The 27,585-nt window shown below is 45.3% G+C and overlaps 1 protein-coding gene across 9 annotated transcripts in view; it reads left to right on the plus strand.

The window, feature by feature from the left end:
• The window catches only part of NKTR (natural killer cell triggering receptor), a 44,539-nt gene extending 19,916 nt beyond the window's left edge, over nt 1–24,623 (plus strand). The window contains exons 4-17 of one of the 9 annotated variants that reach the window (XM_083186829.1): nt 108–215; nt 2,784–2,828; nt 4,492–4,579; nt 5,961–5,990; nt 7,943–8,088; nt 9,325–9,562; nt 9,666–9,818; nt 11,379–11,466; nt 12,606–12,754; nt 14,487–17,207; nt 17,809–17,916; nt 22,109–22,171; nt 22,416–22,502; nt 22,743–24,623. In XM_083186829.1, the coding sequence (XP_083042955.1) occupies nt 108–215; nt 2,784–2,828; nt 4,492–4,579; nt 5,961–5,990; nt 7,943–8,088; nt 9,325–9,562; nt 9,666–9,818; nt 11,379–11,466; nt 12,606–12,754; nt 14,487–17,207; nt 17,809–17,916; nt 22,109–22,171; nt 22,416–22,502; nt 22,743–22,815 (4,097 nt within the window). In that variant the 3' untranslated portion in view covers nt 22,816–24,623. Of the gene's footprint in view, nt 1–107; nt 216–2,783; nt 2,829–3,128; nt 3,157–4,491; nt 4,580–5,960; nt 5,991–7,942; nt 8,089–9,324; nt 9,563–9,665; nt 9,819–11,378; nt 11,467–12,605; nt 12,755–14,486; nt 17,208–17,808; nt 17,917–22,108; nt 22,172–22,415; nt 22,503–22,742 lie in introns of those variants that run through there. The other 8 variants (XM_083186831.1, XM_083186833.1, XM_083186834.1 and 5 more) reach the window with 8 other exon arrangements.
• The last annotated feature ends 2,962 nt before the right edge of the window (nt 24,624–27,585 follow it).

Here is a 27,585-nt window from a genome sequence, read left to right on the forward strand (position 1 = left end):
AAGACCCGTATGTATGTGAATTTACACCTGTAAAAATTATAACCAATATAAATCCGATTTCAAAATACGTCTATTGCCACAAACATTGTTCTCCTTTTTCCCCCCAGGTGAAAAGGGAACTGGTAAAGTGACAGGGAAAAAGTTATGGTACAAGGGTTCCACGTTCCATCGGGTGGTGAAAAACTTTATGATACAGGGTGGTGACTTCAGTGAAGGTAATGTGGTAGCGTACGCAGATAACGCTAATAATGTATGTTTTTATTTTCTGCATGTTTGTAATGTGTCATTTAAAAATGAAGTGAATATAAATATTATTTTTATTGGGCATTGCCTATTTTCTGAAACTTCAAAGTGCGTAACATTACCGCTATTTCCCCTCCCTTCCTCATAATTGGTGTATTACCTCCGTTCGCTATTTTAGGGGTCATAATCCACTCACAATAGAAGCAGCTTAGACACGTGGCTTAGTGGCAAGCAAAAGAAAGCTAAGGAGAGTAAAGTTGTACGTGCAGTAACATCCCGACTATTGTCAAGGACAGTATGCTCCTGGCTGTGGCCATTGAAAGATATCGTAGACCAATATCATTCATGGACTATATCGTCTAATGTGTACCCAGCATTAGGATATCATACAGCAGTGATGGCTAACCTTGACACTCCAGCTGTTGTTGAACTACACATCCCAGCATGCCCTGCTACAGTTTTACTATTTGGCCATGCTAAAATTGATGCAGGGCATGCTGGGATGCTAAGTTCAACAACAGCTGGAGTGTCAAGGTTACCCATCGCTGTCATACACCCTAATTTGCAATAGACGTAAGAACTGCACATGCTTGGTACATGGAACTCAGCTAATGTAGCATTATACACACATCCGTAGTCTATCCTATCAGTGGGAACAAGGGACACCACTTGCTGATAGTATAGTCTTTTTACTAGCGCTTTGTGTCTGTGACGGGGTTCCTCCGCCCCCGGGTGTTTGCAACGGGCGGATGGGCATTCCCCAGCTGGGTGTCTCTCCCGAGTGATGCTCAGGTTATACAGGCGGACAATTGCCTCAGCTTAGCAACGCTCAGTCTCTAAGGGCGGACACCTACCTCAGCTTAGCAACGCTCAGTCTGTAAGGGCGGACACCTACCTCAGCAACGCTCAGTCTGTAAGGGCGGACACCTACCTCAGTTTAGCAACGCTCAGTCTGTAAGGGCGGACACCTAGCTCAGCTTAGCAACGCTCAGTCTGTAGGGGCGGACACCTACCTCAGCTTAGCAACGCTCAGTCTGTAAGGGCGGACACCTACCTCAGCTTAGCAACGCTCAGTCTGTAGGGGCGGACACCTAGCTCAGCTTAGCAACGCTCAGTCTGTAAGGGCGGACACCTACCTCAGCAACGCTCAGTCTGTAAGGGCGGACACCTACCTCAGTTTAGCAACGCTCAGTCTGTAAGGGCGGACACCTAGCTCAGCTTAGCAACGCTCAGTCTGTAGGGGCGGACACCTACCTCAGCTTAGCAACGCTCAGTCTGTAAGGGCGGACACCTACCTCAGCTTAGCAACGCTCAGTCTGTAGGGGCGGACACCTACCTCAGCTTAGCAACGCTCAGTCTGTAAGGGCGGACACCTACCTCAGCAACGCTCAGTCTGTAAGGGCGGACACCTACCTCAGTTTAGCAACGCTCAGTCTGTAAGGGCGGACACCTAGCTCAGCTTAGCAACGCTCAGTCTGTAGGGGCGGACACCTACCTCAGCTTAGCAACGCTCAGTCTGTAGGGGCGGACACCTAGCTCAGCTTAGCAACGCTCAGTCTGTAGGGGCGGACACCTAGCTCAGCTTAGCAACGCTCAGTCTGTAAGGGTGGATAGCTATCACAGGAATGAAAACATGGTCCGAATTTGTCCCCGTTCCCAATGGTGGGGGTCTGCGCATGTGCAATCTTTTTCGCCAAGTTTTTTTATTCGCCAGTTGCTCTCTGCCTGAGTGACAGGCAGGTCGCGTTCCAACGGCCCGCCCAGTGTTTCATGGGCGTTCCCACAAAAACCGTTGGGCGCACCCATAGAAACGCTGGACAGGTCAGTCAGCACGCAGGCCTGTCCCTGCCTGCTCATGGGTGGGAGGATGACGTCACACGACATTGGCGCCTGCCCCCAATTCGGCGGAAAGCGGTCATCTGAAAAGAAGGTCCTGACTTACTTTTCAGAACGAACAGAGGAAAAATCAATCGATGGTGAGTGACCATCGAATGATCTTTCCTATGTGCGGGAGCATGCAAGCGGATGTGTAAGAGTGGGGGGTTGCGTTCGGCGTGAGGTGGCGTGTACCTGCTCGGTAGGCAGCGAAGATACACAGCCTAGCGAGCATATCTGAATTACCCCTGCAGTTGAATTATACACAGATACACAGCCTAGCGAGCATATCTTAATTACCCCTGCAGTAGAGACCTGACAGGAAATAGATTCCCTCACATGCATTTTGTATGATGCACCTGAATTTTGTGTAGTGACATTTTAAGTTTTATCCTGACTATAATTTCTGACGTCTTTGTGTAATAAATCCTTTGAAACGCTCTAGAACAGGGATGGGGAACCTTCGGCCCTCCAGCTGTTGTTGAACTACACATCCCAGCATGCTTTGCAACAGTTTTAGCATGGACAAATAGCAAAACTGTAGCAGGGCATGATGGGATGTGTAGTTCAACAACATCTGGAGGGCCAAAGGCTACCCATCCCTGCTCTAGAAGAACGAGGGGTCGCCTCGGCCTGTTATTTAACAGCTGCCTTGTGTCTCACAGGTAACGGAAAAGGCGGGGAGTCCATTTTCGGAGGTTATTTCAAAGGTAAGGCCCAGCCGAGTTCCTCCCCCTCACGCCACTTGTACATGGACAGGGCCAGAGAGATGTAAAACGTCCAGGGCTAGATGACTTTCTCGCATGACTAATGTTGCATGAAAAATCCATGAGCATGAACTTGGGCCTAAGTTTATTTGTTTTTTTTTCCTAGCTGCTTAATTTTAGAACAGGGACCTTCTAACTGTATTGGTTTAATCAGTGTCATTCTCAGCATGGAGGTTAGGCAACTTTTTCATGAAAACTCCTATCTTCCTGCCTAAAACTGTCAACATATTCTTTTATTTATAGAGAATGTGGTCTTTTGCAAAATCCTAAGGTAAGAAACGCAAGCTCAGTACCTGAATAAACTCACTCTTCCTTGCACCTTCCCCCCCAGAAAATAGCGACTCTCCCATCATTTCGGATTTTCTGTATCGCTTTCAGGGAGGAAGTCATATTTAAAAAAAAAATAATCAATAATTGAAATTCATTTTGTCCATCTCTTTATTCCTCCGAAAATGTCATCATGTCACTATTCTTGTGTCTTTATTCTGACATAGCCCCTCCCCCCCTTTGCCGCTGCAGACAGTGAGGCGTATGAATATAAAAGTTTTCCCATTCTGAGACCTGTAATGCGCTCCGCCCCCTGCCCCTCCCCCCCAGTTCTAACACAAACTCTGCTTAGATCTAGCGTTGAACGTGAGATGATTCCCTTGATTGTCGGGTTTAGGCATGCATGCCGTTAGGTGTTTTACTGGAGTAACTAAGTCTTCGTGTGGTAGCGAGGTATAGTCAATCTGTGCTTCTACAGTGCTATAACCATATGGCAAGGTGTTTATCCACTGAAGGCTTTCTTTTTGTTTTCTTTAAACAGTGTACTGAAATAGGTAAGTGTGATCGGCGCGGCCGCTCCTTAGCCCTCTGCAGATCATGTGATTTCTTTTAACATACATTTCTCTGGGGCGTTCATAATACACTTATCTTGTTGCAGCTGTTTTAGCTTTACAAAGAAACCTGTTGTGTTGTTTTTTGTTTTGTTTCCATCAGACCGTTGCAGGGTAAGAAAATGGGCCAATTCCTCTTAATTTCTACCTACAGGCCCGACACACATAGAGGCGCGCGCGGGTGGCGATAGTATGGTGGTGACATTTAACGGCTTATGGGGTAGTGCACAGGAATAACGGCGACGCAGCACACACACTGAGATTATAGCTCCCGCTCAGACTAACACCATGCGCGTCCATGTGATCTAACGGGAGGCTTCAATCCTGCATTAAAATACACCTGACCATAACCTTTTCTATGTATGATGATAGTGTGTACGTACGTGTGTGTCTGTCTCTTATCTCTTGTGTGTCAAGAAGGGCAGGGGAGCATTCAGAAGTTGAGGGGGAGGGGGTTGACACAGTTACCAGTGGAGACGTAACAACATTCATTCATTTTGATAAGTACTCTAATCTGCCGCAGGATCCGTCCATAAGATTCGCCACACTTCAGCGCAGGTTACCTGGCACTTTTCCTATGCACGTATTTGGACAGTCCTGCATTAGCGATCTTGGAAGGCTCTCTGTATTGTAGTTACACTGCTTAGTTCATCCGGCGATTAAACCTACTAAACACTTGTGTTTTGTTTTTTTCCCCCACTCTTGTTCCTTCTTTTTTTGTGTCACAGATGAAAACTTTATTCTCAAACATGACCGGGCATTCCTGTTGTCTATGGCGAACCGTGGGAAGCACACAAACGGCTCCCAGTTTTTTATGTAAGTTTGATTTTATTATAATCTATAGGACTCTTCACCTCTCTGTGTTCTATTAATCCCCTCTTTCTCCCCCCATACATATGCTGTGTGTGATTAGCTGGACCACCCTCTTCATGCGCCCTGCACAGAAGGGAACAAGTCCATCTATGTAGATGTATTCAGTATAGCAGAATGCAAGTGCAGTGCATAGATTTAATCTTGCCCTGAGACATGGAGCGGACTCCAGCTGTATTTACAGGCCAAATGAGAGGGGTAGGGCATATAGAGGGATGTCTCCAAAAATAGATGGCAAAGGGCAAATGGCTACAGATTGCAAGCCAATATCTGTTTGATACGAGTTGATGAAAGCTGATGTCTGATTGGCTGTCTAGATTAAAGGGACCTGAATGTATCAGCTTTATTTATTATGAAATATAATTGATTTATTTGGGAAAAGTAAATCTACTTTACACGCGACCATTCCTTTGTTCGAGATCCCTTAAGTCTGTGAGACCCAAAAACACTCAAACGACAATAAAAAATAAATAGACATATATAAAATGAAATCCCACTGACCCGTCACGCTGTTCTGCAATCCCCTGTACGTGCGTCCCCATCACACACATTTGTAGTTGTACCCTGATTGCTAGAGAGCGTTCAGTTCTAGTCCTTCTACAGTGTTTCGGCAGCCTTGCCAGGTCTTTCAAACAACGCCGTACCAAATTTCAGATTGATTCATAGATTCTTTTTTTTTTTTTTTTCACCACGACAATGCACCAGCTCCCTCATCCGGAACTGTTGCGGCCAAATTGCATGAATTGCACTATGAATTGTTGCCGCATCCACCGTAATCGCCCGACTTGGCTCCCTGCAACTTCTTTCTGTTCCCTAACCTGAAAACGTGGCTCGCGGGTGAAAAAAAAAATAATTCATAGCGCAATTCATGCAATTTGTCTGCAATAATTCCGGATGAGGGAGCTGGTGCATTGTCATGGTGGAAAAAAACCTATTAATCAATCTGAAATGTGGTAGGGCGTTGTTTGAAAGATGGTAGTACACAATAGTAATACCAACTTTTCTCAGCAACGCCACCTGTCTTCAAACACAGGTACTTCTTGATCCACCCTCGTATATGCCGTGTCGAAGTGGACATACGATTACCCTAGACGTGAAAAACCTTTTGACTGTCAACCTTGCTTGTGTCGACATTTTGGCAATGTCAACCTAATGTCGACCCTTTTTTCAGTGTCGTCCCAGTCCCGGTCGACATTGTCTATCATCTATACCATAACCATTTGTTTGTGGGATATATTTTGTATCTGTTCCTTATCTCTGAGTATCTTATTTTAATGGTGTTTTTTCCCCCCTTTTGCTTTTTCTGCTTTTTCTTTAATCCGTGAAGAACAACAAAAGCGGCGCCACATCTTGATGGGTAAGCTCAGATTGTACTACTTTTTTTTTTCTCCTGTGGCATAAATCCTATTCACTTGAACGTAGATTTACTCGCCGTCTTTATCTTCTGGTCATTGTGTGTGTGTCGTGATCCCCTTATTTCTCCGCTCCCTGTGTGCTGTCAGAGCTGCACACACAGGGACAAAGGCACTAAGCTTCAAAAGTGATACAACAGAGAGAGATAAACAATCAACCAATCAGCTCCAACCTGCCATGTTACAGGCTGTGTTAATAAAGCGTCAGGCACGAGCTGATTGGTTGGTTGTTTATCACTTTCCGTTGTTTCACTTTTGAAGCTTAGTGCGTCTGTCCCATAAGCAGGTGGTGATAATGCTCCAGTGTAACATCAGGCAAAGGTTACTGGGACAAGATCAACCTAAAACTTGTGCTCAATGAATTGCTTTAACAACCAACAATTATAACAGGGTATATAAGGAAGTATTGCTTACCCAATAACCTGTTGAACTACGCATCCCAACATGCCCTGCAACAGTTTAAGCATGACCAAATAGCAGAGCTGTAGCAGTGCATGCTGGGATGTGTAGTTCAACAACAGCTGGAGGGCCAAAGGTTCCCCATCCCAGCTGTAAAGTGAGTGATGCAGATACAGAATGATATTAGATGTGACCAGTACAAGCCATCCAGCAGGGATATACCTCATTACAGATCCCGAGCCAGGACACTCGCACCTTATGCAGATAATACCAATGTGTATTGTGTAAGGCCTTTTTGTTTAGCTGTATTCAGCATATATATACATACTACACATCCCAGCAAGCTCTACTACTGTTTTAGCATGCCTCACTAACTCCAGCACTATATAACACTTCTGTCGCACCACAATGGGGTCCGTTGGCCCTCAGCAGAAGTGTGTATGCCCTGTTACCACCTTTTACTTAATATTCCAATATGGAATATTTGCACTACTTAAATATTGTCCTACCTGGACCTGAATTCTCCGATAGGCAATGTCAGCGCTCCGGGGGAACTGACACTGTATGACCTTATTTTTAATGCCAGCAATCAGGGGAGAATGATGAGGTCATGGAAGTGCATCTAAAAATGTTATCTCTCAACTTCTTTAAGATGTTAATAGCAGATCTAGGCAGCTGAAGATGACCTGGGGATGGTACATGGGATTTGATCCAGTTCCTAGAGAAGATCATGAGTTTCCATTATGGAGAGATTATCGTCTTTAGTTGGCCATACATTTGCCCGATTTGTCCACTTTTCGCCCGATTCCGAAAGATCAGGGCGAGAAATCAGATGATTAGTTGCCAAAACGCTTGTGTTTGACATCTGATCCGATCCAATGTGCGATCCTGTGCGTACTGGATTGGACTCGGCGTGGGACCTTAGACTCTGGCAGCCTACCGGCAGTGGGGAGTGGGATCACATATATCATATGCAAGAGGATCAGCCCAAACGTCTCTAGGGCCCAAATTTAGAAGGTCTTTGCAACGTCATTGAGTTAACTATCCAGGGTTCCTTATAGGTGTTGGAGGTACCACGTCTATGGTGTACAGAAAAGTTTAGGTATTGGAGAAATGTAAGCCAGTGAAGTCAGTTTGAGGCACATATCCCCATTATAGTGTTCATTCTAGCACCCGCCATCTTTGAAAACCCATGCAGTTCCTCTTCCCTGCCTGGGGTGTCACTGTCTGCTGTAGTGCTTCTAGCAGAGTGTGGTCTGTATATCAGCACTGCAGACCTGTGCTAGAAACACCACAGCAGACAGCGACACCCCTGGCAGGGAACAGGAACTGCATGGGTTTTCCAAGATGGCGGGTGCTAGAATGAACACTCCTGGTTTATTCCCTGTATAAGTACCCTGCATGATGCCCAAGAGAACGTGACCTCTCTCCCTTTACCAGTGTGTCGTGACTGTTGGCAAACGGCGGTGATGTGTACAATATTGAATATCCTTTTCAGTGTCCATGTGGTATTTGGGCTTGTGATTTCCGGGTTTGATGTGATAGAGCAGATTGAGAACTTGAAGACGGATGCTGCCAGCCGACCCTACGCTGATGTGAGAGTCATAGACTGCGGCCTGCTGGGGTCTAAACCCAGCAAAGATGGTAAGTGGCATGTGAGGCTCTAACCGTCCAGTCTCCAGTGTATAGACGCGACAGTCTGCATTGTTCTGCTGGAGACGGATGGTGCCAGCTGTACAGTTCCTGGAGTCACTGTGACCGGTGCTGGGAGGAGATGTACAAAGCCTTGTAGACTGATAAATCGGAAGGAGATAAAGTTCTCATCAACCAATTCCTGACTGTCCTCTTTCATCCCTGGCCTGTAACACGGCAGTTAAAAAGCCGATTGGCTGATACTTTATCTCTTTCCAGGATTTACTACAAAAGTGTACATGTGTAAAGCCATGATACGGAAGAAGAAGTGAGCCACTGGAGAGTTTACCCATGGCAACCAGTCCGCTGCTCTGTATACTTTTCTCTTATTCTAATATGCAACTTATAGAGGTTACTTCAGTGCAGATTGCTTCTCCGCTGGCTTCCTTCTCCCTTATCACTGCTTCATACATCTTCCCCCCTGACCAATGTTCCCTCTAATTTTACGAAGGCTGTGTGCGGCAAAAGATTTTGGCTGTGCAACTTTGTACTTTGTAGGAAAATTTTATTTTTGTGCGTCACTTCTATATATAAATGGAAACAACGTTCAGCATTTGTGTTAACTTTACTTCAAAATGATATTAAACATTCAAAACATTTAAACATTCAAAACACAGCACATGATGTAGTTAATGGGTGAAACACATTAATTTAGTCCACAACTGCAAAAAGGGACCACTGCTGCTTTGTGCGCTCTGTTGTAATGTCTGTGCGCATGCTCGGCGAGTTGTGTGCGTGCGCACAGCTTAGAGGGAACACTGCCCCTGACCCCTAAGCACTAGCCAATCAGCTCCTAACTGCAATGTTGCAAGCTGTGTTAGAGAAAGGAGCTGATTGATGCGTAGTTTATCCCTCTCCACTTTATCAGGCTTAGTATGTCTGCCTCTTTATATTTTATTGTAATCGTACAGTGCGGACAACAGGATATACATAAAATGGTAATCTATATTGTTGACTCACGGCCGCCGTGCTGCTCCAGGGTGGAGGGGGTGCGATTCGGCCGGCATGCTACTCCAGGGGGGGGGGGGGGGGGGTTGGGCGAAGCCATAGACTGAGATTTTTTATAGTGGGAGATTTATGTAGTAGAAGTTTGTTCCTCCAGCAGCTCTGAGTAATTATAGGACTCTCCTGGGAAATAGATCTGGGAGGTATATATATGAAAATATTCTGCTTTTTATTATATCACAGAAAAAATCAAGCAAGCTTCTTCAGAGTCCGAGGAGTCTGACTCCAGCTCCAAGTCCTCTTCTCAGTCTCCTTCCTCCTCCTCCTCATCCACAGACTCTTCCACTTCGGAGAGCGAGGTGGAGATTGAGCGAAACAGGAAACGAAAGCGGAAGCGTAAAATCAAAGAGAAGCGCTCAAAGAGACAGCGTAAAGATGAGCAGCGGGCAGTGGAGGAGGAGAAGCCTCAGAGTCCCCGCAGGTATGCTTGCTTCTGGAAGTGCCACATCATTGTTCTCCTCTTCTGGATAACCTACCAACACTGACCATGACATCTAGACTTACTACCTTTTCCTGCCTTTCAGTGCTCACTCTGAGAGGAACGGGGTTGCAGAGGATAAAGATGTCAGCGCAAAGAGGGACAAGCCTGTGGTGCGGCCAGAGGAGATCCCTCCTGTTCCTGAGAACCGCTTCTTGCTAAGGAGAGACGCTCCTGCGACCAACCCACAGTCTGAACAGTAAGCTAAAGGCATTTCTAACTAATATAGCAGTGGTTCCCAAATGGTGTGCCGTGGCTCCCTGGGGTGCCTTGGAGCAATTGCGGTGGTGCCTCAGGTTGGTAATTATTTATGGTCAATGAAATAGGCAAAGTCGTTCACTTATAAAATCAAAATATGTGGGTAAACAGAATTGACTCCTGTTCCTCACCACATAACAGGACCTAAGGATAAAATTTAATCTGAAATATTTTTTTCTGATATTCTCGGTAACAAACTTTTGTTCTAGGGGTGTCGTTAAAAATATTCTGATACTGTAGGGGGCCGTGATTCAAACAGTTTGGGAACCCCTGTAATATAGGCTTCAGTTAGGTGGTAACAGTCCAGCAAGCCTGAGGTCAGGAACCTGTTCATAGCCATAACATAAGCCTGCGGTATTGGCTTTGGTCTGTGCTGTGGGGACTGATTGGCTGCAAGGACCACAGTGTGTCCTCCTCTGGCTTTTGTTGGATGATTTGGAGGCATTGTAGCGACAATCCCCTGCCTGTCGAATTTCCCATTGTCGACCTAATGCTGGTCTTCCTTCCAACCTTGTCCACCTTAGCCATGTCGACCTAGTTCAGGTGTCAACCTAAGCCCTCTCGAGCTTCAGTGGCCGACCAAATGCATTTCAGCCTAAATTTGGTCGACACAATGACCCTTATTCGAGATAATATATATTTATTTGAACTATGGAGTAAAATCCCCAAAGTACCCATATTCCACAACAGGGTCCGGTATGTGTCGTTATGTCAACAGTGTCTAGGTAGACTACTAATGGTAGACAGTCAAAAGGTCGACACATAAAAAAAGTTGACTTTCCTTAGGTTGACATGGTCAAAAGGTCGAACAGCCGACGTTGGAAAGGTTGTCATGAGTTTTTCACATTTTATGGTGTCTTACCCTATAAGTGTACCGCGTCCCCTCGCATGGCTCACTGCGCTCGGCACGGGGATGTATGAACAAGTAAAAAAAAAAAACTCACGTTAACCATTTTTCCAGGTCAACTCATTTTTTTTTATGTCAACATTTCACTTGTGTCAACATTTTGGCCATGTTGCCATTTTCATATGTCAACCTTATGACTGTCCAATAGCCCCCTCCTCACCTTCTCTCTGGCGTTAGTATGCCTGAACTCTCCCGAGTCCCCCCAAGCTGCCCTAAACATCCCTGAGCCTGCCGCCTATGTCACTACAGTATGGTGATTGGCAGCGGGGGAGCTCCGGCATAAGCCGGAGCGGAGGGTCCCAGGGGAACCAACAGGAGGGGTGCGGGGGTGACAGAGGGGGCAACCCCTAAAGGTAGTGCGCCAGTGGTGCTCCGATGGAGACACCACTGGTGCGCACCTACTACATAGTGGTATGCCCGGAAATTTCCGGGCATACCACTCAATTGGTTAATTCTTCTGCCCCATTGGACCATGTACATCCTGAGATAAAAAAAAAAAAAAAAATGAAGTCTCCCACTTCGCTACTCCAAACTGTTTTAGGGATTTTCAAGGATGTTTCTCTTCACTTAACGGTTTAATACAATGTGTTTCAGAAAACAATCTCCAGTTATTCCTGAAAATGAGAAGAATAAAGGCTCCATTACAAAATCTGGGAGGAAAATCAAAGGCCGCGGGACAATAGTAAGTGTCCTCTCATACTAATGTTTCACCACCACGGTCCCATTGTAGGGATGAATAAAGGCCTGGCCGGACAGTCGTCCTAAAAGTTCTAAAGTGGCTAAAATCATGGGGAAGGGGTTTGGTATAAATTTTAACTGGTGACGTCAGGGTGTACACACCTCAATGGAGTGGTTCCCAAACACAGTCCTCAAGGCATCCCAACAGTCTGATTGGGAACGGTGAAGTGGTAATGCAAGGGTGGGAGCACACTACACTTTCTTTGGGGGTCCATGTGTTCAGGTGTTCTTGACACCAAAAATGTAAGGTCTGTACACACTGGGAGATATTGTGCCCGATTAAGGGGACAATCGCTGGGCTGAAAAATGCTCAGTGCGTACACACTGAGCAATTTTCCCCGAAGGTAAGCGGCTTTCCATAGCAGGACCCACTTAGCCACTCATCTGCCGGTAATACCAGCAAATGACCGGCGGCCGGCAGCGATGATGCGGGAGCACGCAGCAGCGCTCATCGCTGCTCCGTACACACTCATGCTGAAAGTCTCTCAGACGATTAAACTGAGCGGCTTTCAGGTGAGAGTCGACCAGTGTGTACGGGGCTTTACATCATGAAATCCGTACGTCAACCTTTTTGCTTTTGTTGACACAATGAAAGTTGATATGATTTTTGTCAAAAAAAAAAAAAAATTCTTGGACTTACTATACCGTCCGATACTTGGTAACTGCAAAGTGGCATTGCGAGGGTACATGCTCAGATTTCGACATTGCCGCCATGAATGACTCACATCGACCTTTTGCTTGTATTGACCTAGTGCATGTCGACCTAGACATTGTCTATGAGATATACAACACCTGTGCACAGGCATGGATATTCCTAAAACCTGGCCTGTTGGTGTGCCTTAAAAACCTTGTTTGGAAACCACAGCCTTAATGTGTTGTCTGATGTGGCATTGGCTTTTTACTTGTATTATACAAGATGACGTGAAATATATAGGTGAGGTCTTTAGGTCCATTCAGTGCGCATTTTTTGGGTCATAGTCAACATAGAGATACTATAAAGGCAGAATGATCTTAGGGGATGTTACTGGGGCTCTAAAACATTATCGGTAACCTGGAAATGTCATTTTGCTGTAACCCTTCCAGCGATATCACACGCCACCACGCTCCAGATCCCGCTCAGAGTCTGATGGTGATGGACAAAGCAGCGAGACCCCTCCCCACTGGAAGGAAGAGATGCAGAGACTGAAGACCTATAAACCACCCACAGGGGAAAAGTGGAGCAAAGGAGACAAGTAAGAGCCATACCATTGAACGGCCTCGTTCTTCAGTGAGTTATTGGGATATTCAAGACCTAGAGTAGGACAAAGTGCAACTGAGCTGCGATCAGAACATGAGCATTATGTCTGCTTAGGATGCCACCTGGTCTTTACCTGTAGGCTTACGGACCGGATCTTTATAGGTATTTAGTACTGGCCAGGTACAGGATAAATGCATGGCTTTAGTGGCAAGATCTCACTGAGCAGTGCAGAATTACCAAGGAGCGCAGTTGGTTTTGCTGTCAGCAGGGGGCAATGTTGCATAAGGAGCACAGTCATTGGCATCATTTAACATTTATGGTTCTTTATTTAATGCATTACTTAAAAAACAATCAAATGTGTAGCTAATTCAACCTCTACCTTGGCCCTGCACACTAATACTAACAGAAATCCGTAATAGTTTGCTTGGGGGAGCCGAAAACCCTACTACTGGCTCTGGCTGTACAAGGGGGTAATTCGGTGGCAGAGGGTGGAGACGTTAAATCTCACACCTCTTCTAGGCCACTTTAATCCCTGCAGGGGATGCTCCATAAAATTCTGAAAACTGCATCAAAATCCATCCTTCAGTTCTCGAGATTAGCCCAAACAGACAGAGCGGTGCTTATATTATAATGATGTCCCCATGGATATTGTATTTGCTGTAAAGTAATCTTATAGTGTAGACACAACGGTTATAGTTTGTCCTTAATGAATCAGAAATGTTGGTTATTACAACAAAGCAAATGTTCTACAACGTTGCCGAGTTTAATGACCTTCTCCAAGAACACGGATTACACATAAGTATGTCTCCTCCACTCCCTCTGGCGCAACTATGCGGCTTTGTAGTGATGATGTCATTACAGGACACTAATGGGACTTAAACAGAGATTGTGTGAACAACGGGATCTCTGGGTGTATTGAGATCTTGGATATTGCAGATTGCATAACCGAATTATCTATTTGTACCGAGTTTTAAATCGGTTTGTGTAATGGACATGCAATACTGATCTAAAAAGAAATCGCCGCCAATACAGAGGTTTACAAAATATACTTGATCACAGATTAACATTGCAAAAACACCCATAAATCTATTCAGTGCTATCTTGTGTCCTTATAGTAAATACAAAAAATATATATGTAATATGGAAATATACAAAATAAATATATAATTCTAAAGGAGTATGATACATCATGAGTATGTTCCTCCAGGGAAGTGAACTACATTTGTAGGGGTGCCGGACGGTATCCCGACAGTCGGGATCCCGACTGTCAAAATGCCGACAGCCGGGTGCCCGATGGCCACCCGCTATTTTCCCTCGTGGGGGTCCACGACCCCCATAGAGGGAGAATAGAATAGGTGGCTCGCTCGCGTAGCGAGCCACCGTGCCCGCAAGGGGCTTTTTTGCGCTCGCCATGCTGTCTGACTCCGGGCAGTCGGGATCCCGACGTCGGGAGTCCCATACCACACCCATTTGTAGGTGGTTGTTAGTATACCCAGGTGCTACATTAGCTGTAATTTATTTTCCTATTATGGATATTTTTTTTTATCTGTACATCGATCGAGGGAGTACGTACACTGGCCAATGCCGCCAACCAATGACCGAATCAGTCTTGCATGTTGGAAGATCTTAGATTAGACTGCTAATTGCATAATGTTTGCCAGATTTTAGTGTGTGTATGTGGTTGCTTGTGTGTTTAAAGACCCAAACTAATTATAAATTTTTTTCAGGCTCAATGATCGTCTGTCCAGTCGCTGGGAGGAAGGAAGTTTGTCTCAGAGATCAAGTTCATGGTCACATGATGGTTACAAGTCGGACGCTAGCAAAGAGCGGACTTCCCGCTCCAAAGCCCGGAAGAAAGATAAGAAGATAAAACATAAAAAGAAATCAAAAAAGGTGAAACATACAAAGAAACACAATGTGCCCAAGAAGGACCAATTAGCAGGATCTCATCAAGAAGAGTCTTTAAGCAGGAAGAGAAAGTCTTCACAGGAACGAGCCAGGAGATCTATTTCCAGGTCTTCCAGAGACTCTTCAAAAAAAGGCAGGTCTCGGTCAGACAAAGAGCACAGATCCTCGGCTCATTCCAGCAAAGGCTCTTACTCGAATTCAAGATCAAGTTCTAGAGAGAGTCAAAATTCCAGGGCTGCCTCCAAATCCACTTCTCGTTCTAGAAGCAACTCAAGAAGTAGATCTAAACCAAAATCAAGAACAAGAAACAGAAATGTGTCTGGATCACAATCGAATACACTTTCTTCTTCCAAACACGTAAAAACGACTTCTCCATCCCTCCTCAAAAAATCTTTACCTACTTTGGAAAGTAATGTAATTGCTGTCGGTGAGCCAGGAGAATCTGCAGTTAAGCAGTCCGTTAAGTCGGCCGAGGAACCTGTCAAAGGAGTTGTAACCACTGGCAGTGTTGGCGTGCTTTCTTTAAGCGACAGTCCCCCGCCTTCCAGGTGGAAGCCTGGTCAAAAACCTTGGAAACCATCTTATGAACGAATTCCGGAAATTAAGACCAAGGCCTCCAATATTCCTCCATCACAAAGCAGATACGGTGTCAGCAATACCAAAGCGGGCTCACGCAAGAAGCATCAAACAAGCTCAGACAGCGAACATAGTGATTATTCCAGCAGAAATTCAAGCTATGGTCGGAAATCTAAAAATCGTTCTTCCAGGAGCAGGTCTTACAGTAGATCTTACTCTAGATCCATGAGTAGAAGTAGTTCATCCTCTCACACTGAACGCGGCTTGTCATCATCCTACGATAGTTCATCCTCCAGCGAGTCTAATGATGACATGGTTCATGCAGACACTTCCTTGTCAAAGAAGAAAAAGGAATCAAAAGTGAAAAACAAAAATTTGAGAAGGCATCGTCGTCGTAAAGATGGGGAACTGGTGAAAACTCCTTCTTCAAAGTTCTCGGGGAGTCCTTCTAATTCAATCTCTTCTTCAGCTAGTGATGAGGAGGAAATTACTAAAACATTACTGAAAACAACCAAGGCATTGCTTGATAATAATATCAATTGCAGCAACAAAAACATAGACCTAGCTGTTGAAAACTCCATTGAAAACTCTAAGGAAGACCAGCAAGTTGCCAGAACGGAGACAAACTGCACAGAAGCCATCATATCTAACATAGACAAAGTGCTGAAAAGTGACCAGTTAGAAGAAGCAGTTGACAAGGCAAACCAAGAGGAATTAGTTTCCAATTCCAAAAATATAAATATTAGAGAAGACGCTATGTCATCCGGGAAAGAGGAAGGTGAGGCCAGCTCGGAATCTGGCTCCGAGGCCATGAAAGACACAAAGGCGCCACCCTCCGACAGACTGTCCGTACATACTTCCGAAAAAGTAGTTAAAACTGCCTCATCCAACAGCTCAACACCAGAAAATAATAAAAGCAAGTCAAAGAAGCGCAAGCGCCGCTCCAGCAAAAAAAGTGCCAAGAAAAGCCATTCGAAGAAGTCAAAGGAAAAATCCAAAAAGAAAAAAGACAAGAAGCAGAAAGAAAAGCAGAAGAAAAAACAGTCCTTCCGCTGGCAGCCTCCACTGGAGTTTGGGGAAGAAGAGGATGAAGAGGGGGCATGCGGAGAGCCTGATGTACAAATTAAAATTGGTGAACAAAAAGATTTGGTTCTCAATAAGCCATCGACCGAGCCCAAGAACCCGTCCAATGAAACTCTATTGGTGGATAAAATTAGCACTATACCGATCAAAAAAGTAATTTCTCTGACAACTACTGCAAAGGCAAAGTTAACTGAGCCTTTACTGAACCTGCCAAAAAGTCCAGTTATACAGGTAAATGCGGCTAAAACATCGGCTGATATAAAAACGTTTTCTTCACATCGATCATTGAACGCAATGAAACAGAAACTGGAAAAGAACCCTACAGATGGTACAAAGCCAGACCCTGCTATCATAATCTCTGATCAGGCATCTCTTCCTTCGACAAATGTAGCTCCTGTCTCAGGAGACAATGTACACGTCAAGAGTGAAAAAACTGAAAATACCCAACCGCCACTAAATAATGCAGCAAGTTTGGAGAGAGTTGAGGCTGGCAGTTCCGAGTCTGCCGCTGTGGATAATAAATGGAAACCTGTCCAAGGGCCTACCGTCTTGCAAACAGTCAAGCCTCCTGATCCTCCAGTAAATCCACCTGTAGATCAGGAGAAGAAGCCACAGGGATTGAGAATTGAGATTAAAAGTAAAAACAAAGTGAGACCCGGTTCCCTTTTTGATGAAGTCCGGAAAACCGCCCGTCTAAACCAGCGGCCCAGGAACCAAGACAGCTCCAGTGACGAAGGATCTTCAAGCAACGAGGAGAAAAGCCAGTCTGGTAGTAAGGCCAAGTCTCGAAGCAAGTCCCGATCAACGTCAAGTCACAGATCGAGATCTCGGTCTTACAGCAGGTCCAGCAGTCGATCTCGCAGTTACAGCTCTTCATCAAGGTAACCATGCTTACAGTCTCCACCATAGATGCATCTCATTAAGCGGTCCTAATTTGCTATCAATTATTTAGCAACATATGTAAAAAGCACTTTTCAGTTAGACTTGATCACTCTTTAATCACTGGTACCTAGGCTGACATTTTGACTTGTGAGGGCAGTGTGTTGGTGGTGGCGGTGGCTTCCTGACTCAAAGAAGGTAACCATTCCAGCTATACCAGTTCAAAATGGCTGACCTTTATCCTGCCAAAATTGACAAGGTCTTGATCAGCCATGTTGGTAAATATGGTCAGAAGAGGACCACTAATCAGCCTATTTATACCATCTGTGTTATGGAGGCAGAGAAAGGTGAGCCCACTCAACTTGAGCACCAGTTGGTCGGTCTTCCAGGTTTGGCCACCCACGTTTGACTTATGAAATTGGAGAGTTGTCCAGTGGCACTCGTGTTGAGTGGAAATCTCCTTTCTACAGTCATGATGATCCCTCTCATTTATACCAGTTGTATAATGATGGAAATTATGTCCTCTTGATTGTGGCTGGGATGGCTTGGACTTTTTGAGTTACATTTAGTCTGAATTGATCTTATCTTTGATCTCTGGTCAAGAAGCTATACCAGGAGTCGGAGCAGAAGACGTTACAGCCGTCAAAGATCACGGACCCGGAGCAGGTCTTATGGCAGTTATAGAAGTCGTAGGTACGACAAATCTGCAAGGTATTTTTTGTAAATGTTCATTAAAAGCAGAAGGTGATGGCTGAGATCAGATATACTTGTAGTTCAGTGATGTTATAGTTCACTATTCAGAGACACCTGCTGGTCTAAGTCAAGCTTGGACAATGTGTGGCTCTACTGCTCTGTCTTCAACTTTCAGGCCATGCTTGGGACTTGGTTCCACAACTGGGATACAAGGTCATTGTGGGTGGCTTGTTCTCCTAGTACTTGCTTCTTCTAAACTCTGCTTTTCAGACACAGTCATTGTTTTACCTTTTTATTGGTATGAGCTGTTTTCCATTATCCCACCAGCACAGTGCATTCCCGCAGGACCGCAAGCTCATGAGGATTCTTAACACCGCACTTCCTTTCCTGGTCCATTCTATTGCGATTCCCTCTACACATCCCTTGTGTAAAATTCCCTCTTTTCATGTGTTTGAGGGACGTGCATGTGATATTTTTTTTTATGTAGTTCTATCTTAGCATTAGTCCTTCCTTCACTTGGTATAACGGTGGGATGCCAGCCTTCACAATACTGATGCCGACATACCAACTACCACAGCCAGAAGACCGCCGCTAGTATCCCACCATCAATCAGTGTTCGCGAAAACCACCCAAAAAAGTGGGTCCCGGGGACCCTTCACTTCTAAAAATTGGGGTCCTACCTGACCTTTTCTGGGTCCCAACGGAATAAAGCCTCCTCTCCCCTTCTCCCCAGCATGGAACATGTGGGTCGGGGGGGAAGTATCAATTGGCCCACTCGCATAAAGATACATACAGTATACACTAGAAACTATATATGCCCAGTACACATTATAGAACACACCGATATGCCCAGTATAAATTATAGTACACACTTTTATGACAAGTATATATTATAGCACATAAGTGCTGCTTACCTACATGCTTGTTGCTAGGGGTTATATGCTCCTTGCAGGGGTTACATGCTGGGGGGCATTTTATGCTGGTTGCCACAGGGTAGAGGGTGTTTTATGCTGGTTGCCATGAGGTGGGAAGGGGGGGGGGTCATTCCCCAAGGGCTGGAAAAGCGACATGCTGCTCAGCAGAGTAGGTGAGCAGGCTATCAGCGCGGCGGGGGACTGGATGTGGCTGGAATAGCTGACACGCTGCTCTGAATTGTTTTAGCCACATCCAGTCCCCCGTCATCCTGACAGCCCGCTCACCGACACCTACTCTGCTGAGAGCGGCTGTTACAGCCCATCCTGTCGTCCCCCCCCGCGCTTTCAGCAGCGTATTGGACTTACATGGCGGGGGGCGGCCCGGGGGACGCACAGTGACTCTAAACCTGTAAATTGTACAGTGATTGGCTGCCAGGCGGCCACTGTACAATGATTGGGTCCCGGCGGCCGCTGCAGTGATTGGCTCGCAGCGTCTCACGCCGGCGTCTGTCACAGGTACAGAATCTGCACAGCGCATCCTCGGGGACCCCTTTAGTTATGACAACTGAGTCCCCGGGGACTGTTTTGGGGTAAAATACGTGCTATAGCGCGTTTTTGCGAACCCTGATCAATCTACTGCTGGGATGCTGAGCTTAAGTATGCTGGGGTTGATTTGGGGGAGGTTAGGCTGCAGGGAGGGGCTTAGGGTTAGGCTGCAGGGAGGGGCAGGGTGTGGGTAAGGTTTAAAAGGTGAGTCACCAGGGTTAGAGTTAGCCGCTATCAGGGAGCGTTAGTGTCTGGCTGGAGAAGGGAGAGTTAGGGGGGCAGGGGGAGGGTTAGTATACTTACCTGACCCCGGTTTGGATTTCCTCATTCAGGATACCGGTATTGGAATTCTGAACACCTGCCTGCCCCGGAATGGAGAGACATGTGCAGACTTATAAATTAATTAATTGATTGTAGCTGACTTTTCCCTGACACTAATTGGAACTTTTTTGTCACTCTAGTATAGATTGCGCTTTTGTTTTGGTTTTTGGCATCTGCGCGATGGGGAGTTGCATTCAATTTTTCTAGTAAAGTTGATGCTTCGTAGCAAATATATTGGTTGCACAAAAAAGAAATGGGTTACAATACAGGTGATGTTTGCCTGACCTAAACCAGAAGCTTGTGCTGCCATTGTCATTCAGAACACATCTTGAGTTCTTCTTCTAGGCGTAAATTTATTGGAATAGGATTTGGCTTAATTCTATTAACCCGCTGTGACATCACCAGCCCTCCTCTACCATTCCTGGAGGCACTGACATTGGGTAGGTCCTGGTCATGGACCACTTTGACATGTTGTGTGCCACCATGCACTGTAGGAGGCAGTGTTGGTCATCACATTCCTAAAACTGATACACACTGTTTGTGCGACTGTCTGCCATAACTGTTTGCCCTCCAGACAAATTTTGAAGAGGAGATAATGATTTGTTGGAGGGCAGCTATAAAAATTACAGATTTCTGCTTAATACGACTTTAACATTCTACCTTTAAAAAAAAAACATTAACCTCTGGTTCCGAATGGTAAATCAGTGGTTCTCAAACTCGGTCCTCAGGACCCCATACAGTTCACGTTTTCCAGGTCACCCGACAGGTGCACTCATTACTGACTGATACATTTTAAAAGATCCACAGGTGGCGCTAATTATTTCACTTGATTCGTTGAGGAGACCTGCAAAACATGCACTGTATGCGGTCCTGAGGACCGACTTTGAGAACCTATGGTCTAGATCAGGGGTGGCCAACCGGTCAGAGGTAAAGAGCCGAAAAATATCGGTAGTCAAGCTAAAGAGCCGACATCATGCGCGCGCCGAAGGCGCATGCACCAAAAAAAGGGGCGTAGTCTATTTTGACCCCTTGGGTGGGTGTGATACAAATATGCCTCCAATAGTGCAGTGCCATATATACATATGCCCCCAATAGTGCCAGATACACATATGCCCCCCCCCCCCCCCCCCCCCCTCACACGGTGCCAGGTATGCACCACACGGTTCCGGGTATGCCCTCACAGTGCCACAAACTGCTATGCCCCCACAGTGCAAATTTCCCAGCAGCAGCACTCACCGTTGTTGCTGCTGCCAGGCGGGGAGAGGACAGTCTGGTGTCCCCCTGCAGTCCTCCTGTCATGTCACCGATGGGAGGACAGCACAGCACACCGCGCGTCTCCTTCCCCCTCACTTCCCTGTGACTGGGCCGCCCACCAATCAAAGCTCGCTGGCCGGTTCCTGATTGGCTGCTGGCCCACGAGCTCTGATTGGCGGACGGCCCAGTCACAAGGATGCACAGTAAGGGGTAGGAGTGATGCGCGATGTGCGCTCTCCTCCCCTCAGAAGGAGAAGGGATTCAGGGAACCGGCAGCAGAATGGACTGGGACAGACGCTGGGCGGCGGGGAGCAGGAGCCGTACTTTACAAGGGGGAGAGCCGTATGAGGCTCAAGAGCCACAGGTTGGCCACCACTGGTCTAGATAGTTGACTTCAAAAAGGTAGGCATATGACCAGGTCGAGATGCCTGAAGCATGGCTAGTGTACATGTTAAACTAATTGGGGGTCTATGTCGACACTGACAACAGCATTTTTTGAGAAACTCATGTCGACCTCAAATTTATTTTATTTTTTATGTGTCTACCTGTCATAGACCTATTGACTTTATACCTGGACATTGTCTAATAATCCACACCCATACCCTCATGGCGCTGTTTCCCACTTTGCATTTTTTCCAGTCTAGCAATAAAATGTTGTTTTCATGGCATTCAATTGCACGCAACCGGACATAAAACCGTGTTTTGGCTGCAATGGGTCATTGTACTTTAACCCTTCGTTGCATACTGTTTTGCTACATACAATTTGCAACGAAGGGTTAACTGCATCCTTTGTCTACCTGTGTCTGAGTCCGAGTGTTGGATGACTCAGTCAGTCTGGATTCCTACGTTCATTTCTCCGTCATCGGAATACCGCCGGTCAGGAGCCCAGAGAGCCTGACCTTACACGGGCTACCATGTATCATGATAAAGTGATCTGTGAGGTGCGAGGCACACGGCTGCTCTGTGGCTTGGTTTTACCACCCCCTGTGTTAGTGTGAGGAGCAGACCACAGTGGACATTTAGGCGGTGATAACATAAAGAAATCACATACCGGATTGCTATAAACACCGCCTTATTATTTTTTTTATTCTTATTTCCAGTGTAATAAAATCTACTTCTTGGAACACTTGGCTGCAAGAGCGAGGTTTGTAATGGTCCTTTTCTTCTCCTTACAGTAGGAAATACAGCAGAAGCCGCTCAAGAAGTGTCTCGCACGATCGCCACCGCAGAAGGTCCAGGTATGTCTAGATCTAGCACGGTTTATGTCTTGGTAGTATTGGCAGTAATCTCGAGGTGTAATCATTCTGTGCCAATAGCTTGGTGCGTGGCCTATTGACACAAAATGTCACACCGATGGGGAGGGGGGGGCATAAACCTGTTCAGAACCTACTCAGAGAATGTTTGTGGCTACGGTCCCTTTCCATGCAATAGTATAATCACCTAAATGTGTATCTATGCCTCACTTGTGCTATCCTGTTACAGGAGCCGATCATACACCAGCTATGACAGCCGGAGCCGGAGCAGAAGTCCCGCCCGCGTGAGAACACGCAGCTATGACCGGCGGTCTAGGTACGTTGAATGCAATAAAATGCCAAGCCACACGTTTAATGCACAACCCTCTGGCTGCCCAGCGATAGTTAGTGCAGCCGATGTTAGCTTACAATATTAGGTTTTCTGATTACATAAAGGAGGTTTATGACAAGGCGTTAACGTTTAGTTAGTTATCTGTGGTGATTATTTGGTATTTAACGTGCTAATGTATTGTACTGTATACATTACAAGATGGTTATCCCATATCTTGTCTTTTAGCAGAAGTCGGAGGTCTTCATACAGCGGAAGTGATCGCAGTTACAGTCGCCGGCGACGCAGCGGAAGAAGTTAACGGACTTTATTTCTTTTGTTTTAACCTTGGAAGCTTCGCGATACACTTGTCTAGAACTTTGAGTTGTGTTCATTCATCCACCTTACTCCAAATACGGAGGCTGGATACCGGTTGGAGTTTTTCAAAAAGAAGGCGAGGTAGGCCTGGTATCAGCAACCACTGTGTCGGTATTGGCATGTTAGGAAAGGTTAAGGCAATATTACGTCTTGTATGATTTGGCCGGAAATAGAACACGCCAGACACCCTTGGCGTTTGACCGTTGAGAAGTTGGTTTATGCTGTCCACGATTAGTGTTTTCTTTCCCTGGATGAAGCTGATTACGGGTTCGAGCCACACACCTCCCCCACCTCTACAATAAAATACTGTAATATACAGTAAATGCTTGCATACGTTGAAGTGAACATTGGTCAATAACAAACAACTTATGTGGACAACAAGTTTAATAACTTTTTTTTTTTTTAATGTGAACACCTTTTTCTTCAAATCTTTATTGAATATTTTTTTTTGTGAACACTTTTTTTATTCTTTATTGATTTGTTTTATGTGAACATTTTTTTTAAAATCTTTATTGATTTTTTTTTTTTCTGTGAGGGTGTCATAATTCATTTTGGGAGAGGTTTTTTTTTTTTTTTTACTTTGACAATGAATACCATTAAATGTCGTTACATCTTATTTCCAGGTAAGGACATTCATCCAAAGCAAGAACACAGTGTTCAGTATGTTTTTACACCCTAAGCAATAAGCAATTAATAGGGTTCATATAAGACCACATTCGCATATGGGGCCTCTCCAAAATGTCAGACCAAGTTTCACAATGATGACCTGAACATGTAAATTAAGCTTGGGTACACACTTGGCTGATAGGTCCGCTGTTTGGCCAGTCCGCTGACCTATTTAACGATTGGTAAGTGCATACACACCAAATTGTACACCCGATTTATCAGGCCTGACATCACAAATGGGCGGGCTATCAAATGTGCTTGCCCAGTTGAGAGGTCACTCGCTGGCGATCCTTGCAGCAGGTCCACCGCCCATACACACAGCCAAATGCGCCGATAAATCTGTAGCTATATTGGCCATTGCCTCTGCTGCACGACATTATTCAGATATATCGGGGTTGCATACCTGCCGATAGGCTCGTGATATATCAGCCGTTCAATTGAACATCTGATATCTCTCATTGTCTACCCAGCTTTAGATGTACCGTGGAAAATGTCACTAATACCTAATAATATCCCCACGAATGTAGGGTGATAGGACGGCTCTGATATGTTCCGAAGAATTGCTAACGTTTAAACAAACAGCATGGAATTTAGAAGCCAAAATGAATAAGTATTAAAAACTTTTTTTGTAATCCCATTTATGTGCTAAACAGTATTGAAATCTATGTAGTGGGGGAGTTTTTTGAATCAACCATTTACACAAAATGGCTGAAATTTTATTCACACAAATGTGCATGAGAACCTTAGTTTGGCGTTTCCAATTCGGCACCATTATATGTGCTCTTTTTCTTTAAAATAACTTTTTTTTTTTTAAAGACATAACTAAGCATGTCCTTTTGTGCAAGTCACACGGCTCTAATGTGCCAACGTGCCCGAACCTTTACTTTTATTTACTCCATTTTTATTTTATTGGTTGGAAAGTTCTGCCGATGATCTACATGTGTCCGGTATGTTCATCACAAAATGTTCTTTTTGAAAACTGTAATGAACAATTCTGTACTTTCTGTACATATATTTCCAGCTTTATATTCATTTTACGGTTTTCCAAAACTTTGTATGTAAATGGTATTAAAAATAATTATCGGAGTGTCCTGTTTTTGGTTTAAACCTATACTGTATAAACCTTTGCTACTGTACCAGTGGTTAAGGTGGAAGAGGGACCTGCATCCAGTGAGAGGGGACTCTGTATTTATCCTGTATACAGTACACATGCGGAATTTGCCAGGGTTATAAACAACTGCACCATCTTTGTCCAAACGTAACGATCTGGAACCAGTTTTGTCTAAAAGCCACATGTACTGCTGTGCCTATAGGAAGACCATGATTTAAATTTGCTAAAGTTTCTAAAAATGAAAAGCACCAAATTAGATTCAGCATAACATTTCTAGGATGCAATAGACAAATGATAGAAAGAATCTGATTGGTTGGGGGTATTCAATATGGGATTCCGACTGTTTGAACCGTTGGAATCCCTGGCCGTTTTCGTTTGACCCGACAGTAACTTGACAGTTGGCTTTTATTGTTCTGGCTGTCAAGTGTCGTAAAAGTCCGTGGATCAGCAAAAACGGTTGTGGATTAATGACTTAATTATCCATTTTTAAGTTTTCAATTCGCTTTATTGGACCAATAATTGCATATCATTTTGGGGGTTAAAAACAAATAAAATGGTCTCGGTTTACACACACAAAAAAAAAAAAACTTTTGGATTAGATTTTGTACCCCAAATTTAATGAAAGCAATTATTTTTAACTTTAAAATGGCTATATATTTATTTATTTACAGTTTCTTATATAGCGCAGCATATTCTGTGGAGCTTTACATTTGGAAACAACAGTGATCAAACAAACTGGGTAGAAACAAACCGAAATAGAGGTAGGAGGGCCCTGCTCGCAAGCTTACAGTCTATAGCAGTGGTAGCCAACTCCAGTCTTCAAAAGCTACCAACATTTCACATTTTCCAGGCAACCTAGCTGCTGCACAGGTGCACTCATTACTCGCTAACACATTTTAAAAGATCCACAGGTGGAGCTAATTACTTCACTTGTGATTCTGTGAGGAGAGCTACTGTTGGTAGCTCTCGAGGACTGGAGTTGGCTACCCCAGGTCTATAGGGATAATAGGAGAGGGATACATAAGGTTAGAATTCCATAGCATGGCTGTCCCATCAGATAACGAGACAGTCCTAATGGGATGCAGTTAGATATGAATGCTACAGGAGGTTGTGTGGGGGTTCCGAATATGATTGGCTTGCCTGAAGAGGTGAGTTTTCAGGGAACGCTTGAAAGTTTGGAGGCTAGAGGAGAGTCTTAATGTGCGTGGAAGGGCATTCCATAGGGTGGGTGCTGCCTGCCAAAAAACCTGCAAGTGTGGAGTGAGTAATGAGTGTGGATGAGAGACGCAGATCTTGTCCACAGCAGAGAGGTTGGACCCAGGGGAAGTACTGATGTAACATCAGCATAAAGGGTCATTTATGAAGGGAACAGAAGGGAATTAAAGTGACAGTTTTGCAGGGGTTGTGTCACGCTTTATTTTATCTGCAAGTCTGGATCTGGTCTGAATTGAGTTCAGGAATATTGAATGAAAAGCTGACAGGTCTTAATGTAATCTCAGTGAATGTAATGAAAAGTGATTATAAATTGTAGTATAGGTTCGGACAACAGGTGGCGCACTAACACAATGCAGGGATGGTAATTGCAGAGAATAGCAGCACAGTCCTTTAACCAGGCTGAAACTGGATTGTTACTGTGGTTGCTGAAATAGGTGAAGTTCTTCTAGAATACAGGCTGGAGCTGGATTGAACTGGAGATACTGGGGGTTATTCTGCAGCCTTGCAAGTCCACCAAAACCTGCCTTGCGAATGGTGGCCTGGCCACCACCCATTCGCAAGGGTGATTCCCTCGCAGGGCCTGCGAATGGATGATGTTACACAGTAACATCCATTTGCAGTCGAGTGGCATCCACCCACATCATTCGCTGGTCGGCGACCCTCGAATGATGGCGAAGGTGCACGCATATAAAAGTGATTCTCAAGTCAGGTGGGCAGCTGTCATCCAGTGATGTCAGCTGACCGCTCCCCGCACCCGCATCATTGGGGCATTTGCATAGGAACGCCCATGAAAAGCTGGGCGATCCCATATGTAAATAGCCCGGCCTCACGCCCGCACACTTGGGTGAATGCGCCCAGCGAACACCCTGATCACCAAGGCCGCGCACGCCCTGCGTCAGCGCATGTGCGCCGACACAAATCATCGCTCCTGCGTGCGAACACACGGGCGAGCGAATGAATCAGAATAACCCCCACTGTGTAGTAAAATAAGAATTGCAGGACTGGACTGGATCGGATGGTACTGATCATGGATCTGGACCGGAACCACAAGGCAGTATCAGACAAGAACTGGCTGTGCAGACAGCAGCAGGATGGTTGAACTACACCATTCAGGATATACACTACTAGCTTAACTCATTGGTTGACAGTGACAGAAGGTCGACGTGTACACTCCAAATGTCGACACAAGTTTTTCATGTCTTTGTTGCCTATGTTGACATATGTCGTATAAGTGTACTGCATTCCTTGCAAGGCTTGCTGCCGTTGCCATGCTTTGGGCACGTGCTTTGCTGCACTCGCCACACTATTGTAATCTAACCCCAAGCCCATTTGCATGAGTATGAACCAAGTCGGTCTAAAATAAAAAAAAAACATTAAAAAAATTGTGAGTGTTGACATTTAAGCTTGTGTCGACTTTTTGTCACTGTCGACTTAGGGTATGTTGATCATCCTTCGGTATCAACCTAGTCACTGTCGACCAATAGTGGTCAAACCTAGCGGCTGTCGACCTAGACATTGTCACCCCAGGGACTGGATACTAGACATTGCACTGGTGTCTTGGAGGAGCCAGTGCTGTGGATTTATACCCCTGAGTGTACTGCGAGTGGCTAGACAGTGTCAGGTGGTACAAGCTGACTCGGGCTGGTCTGTGAGTAGCCGGATTGCAGTCAGCTGACCAAAACTGTCATGGCAGCATCCAGGACCCGGCATGGAATATGGCCT

This window comes from Crinia signifera, chromosome 5 (genome assembly GCF_055691185.1).
Source record: "Crinia signifera chromosome 5, ASM5569118v1, whole genome shotgun sequence".
Lineage (NCBI taxonomy): Eukaryota > Metazoa > Chordata > Amphibia > Anura > Myobatrachidae > Crinia > Crinia signifera.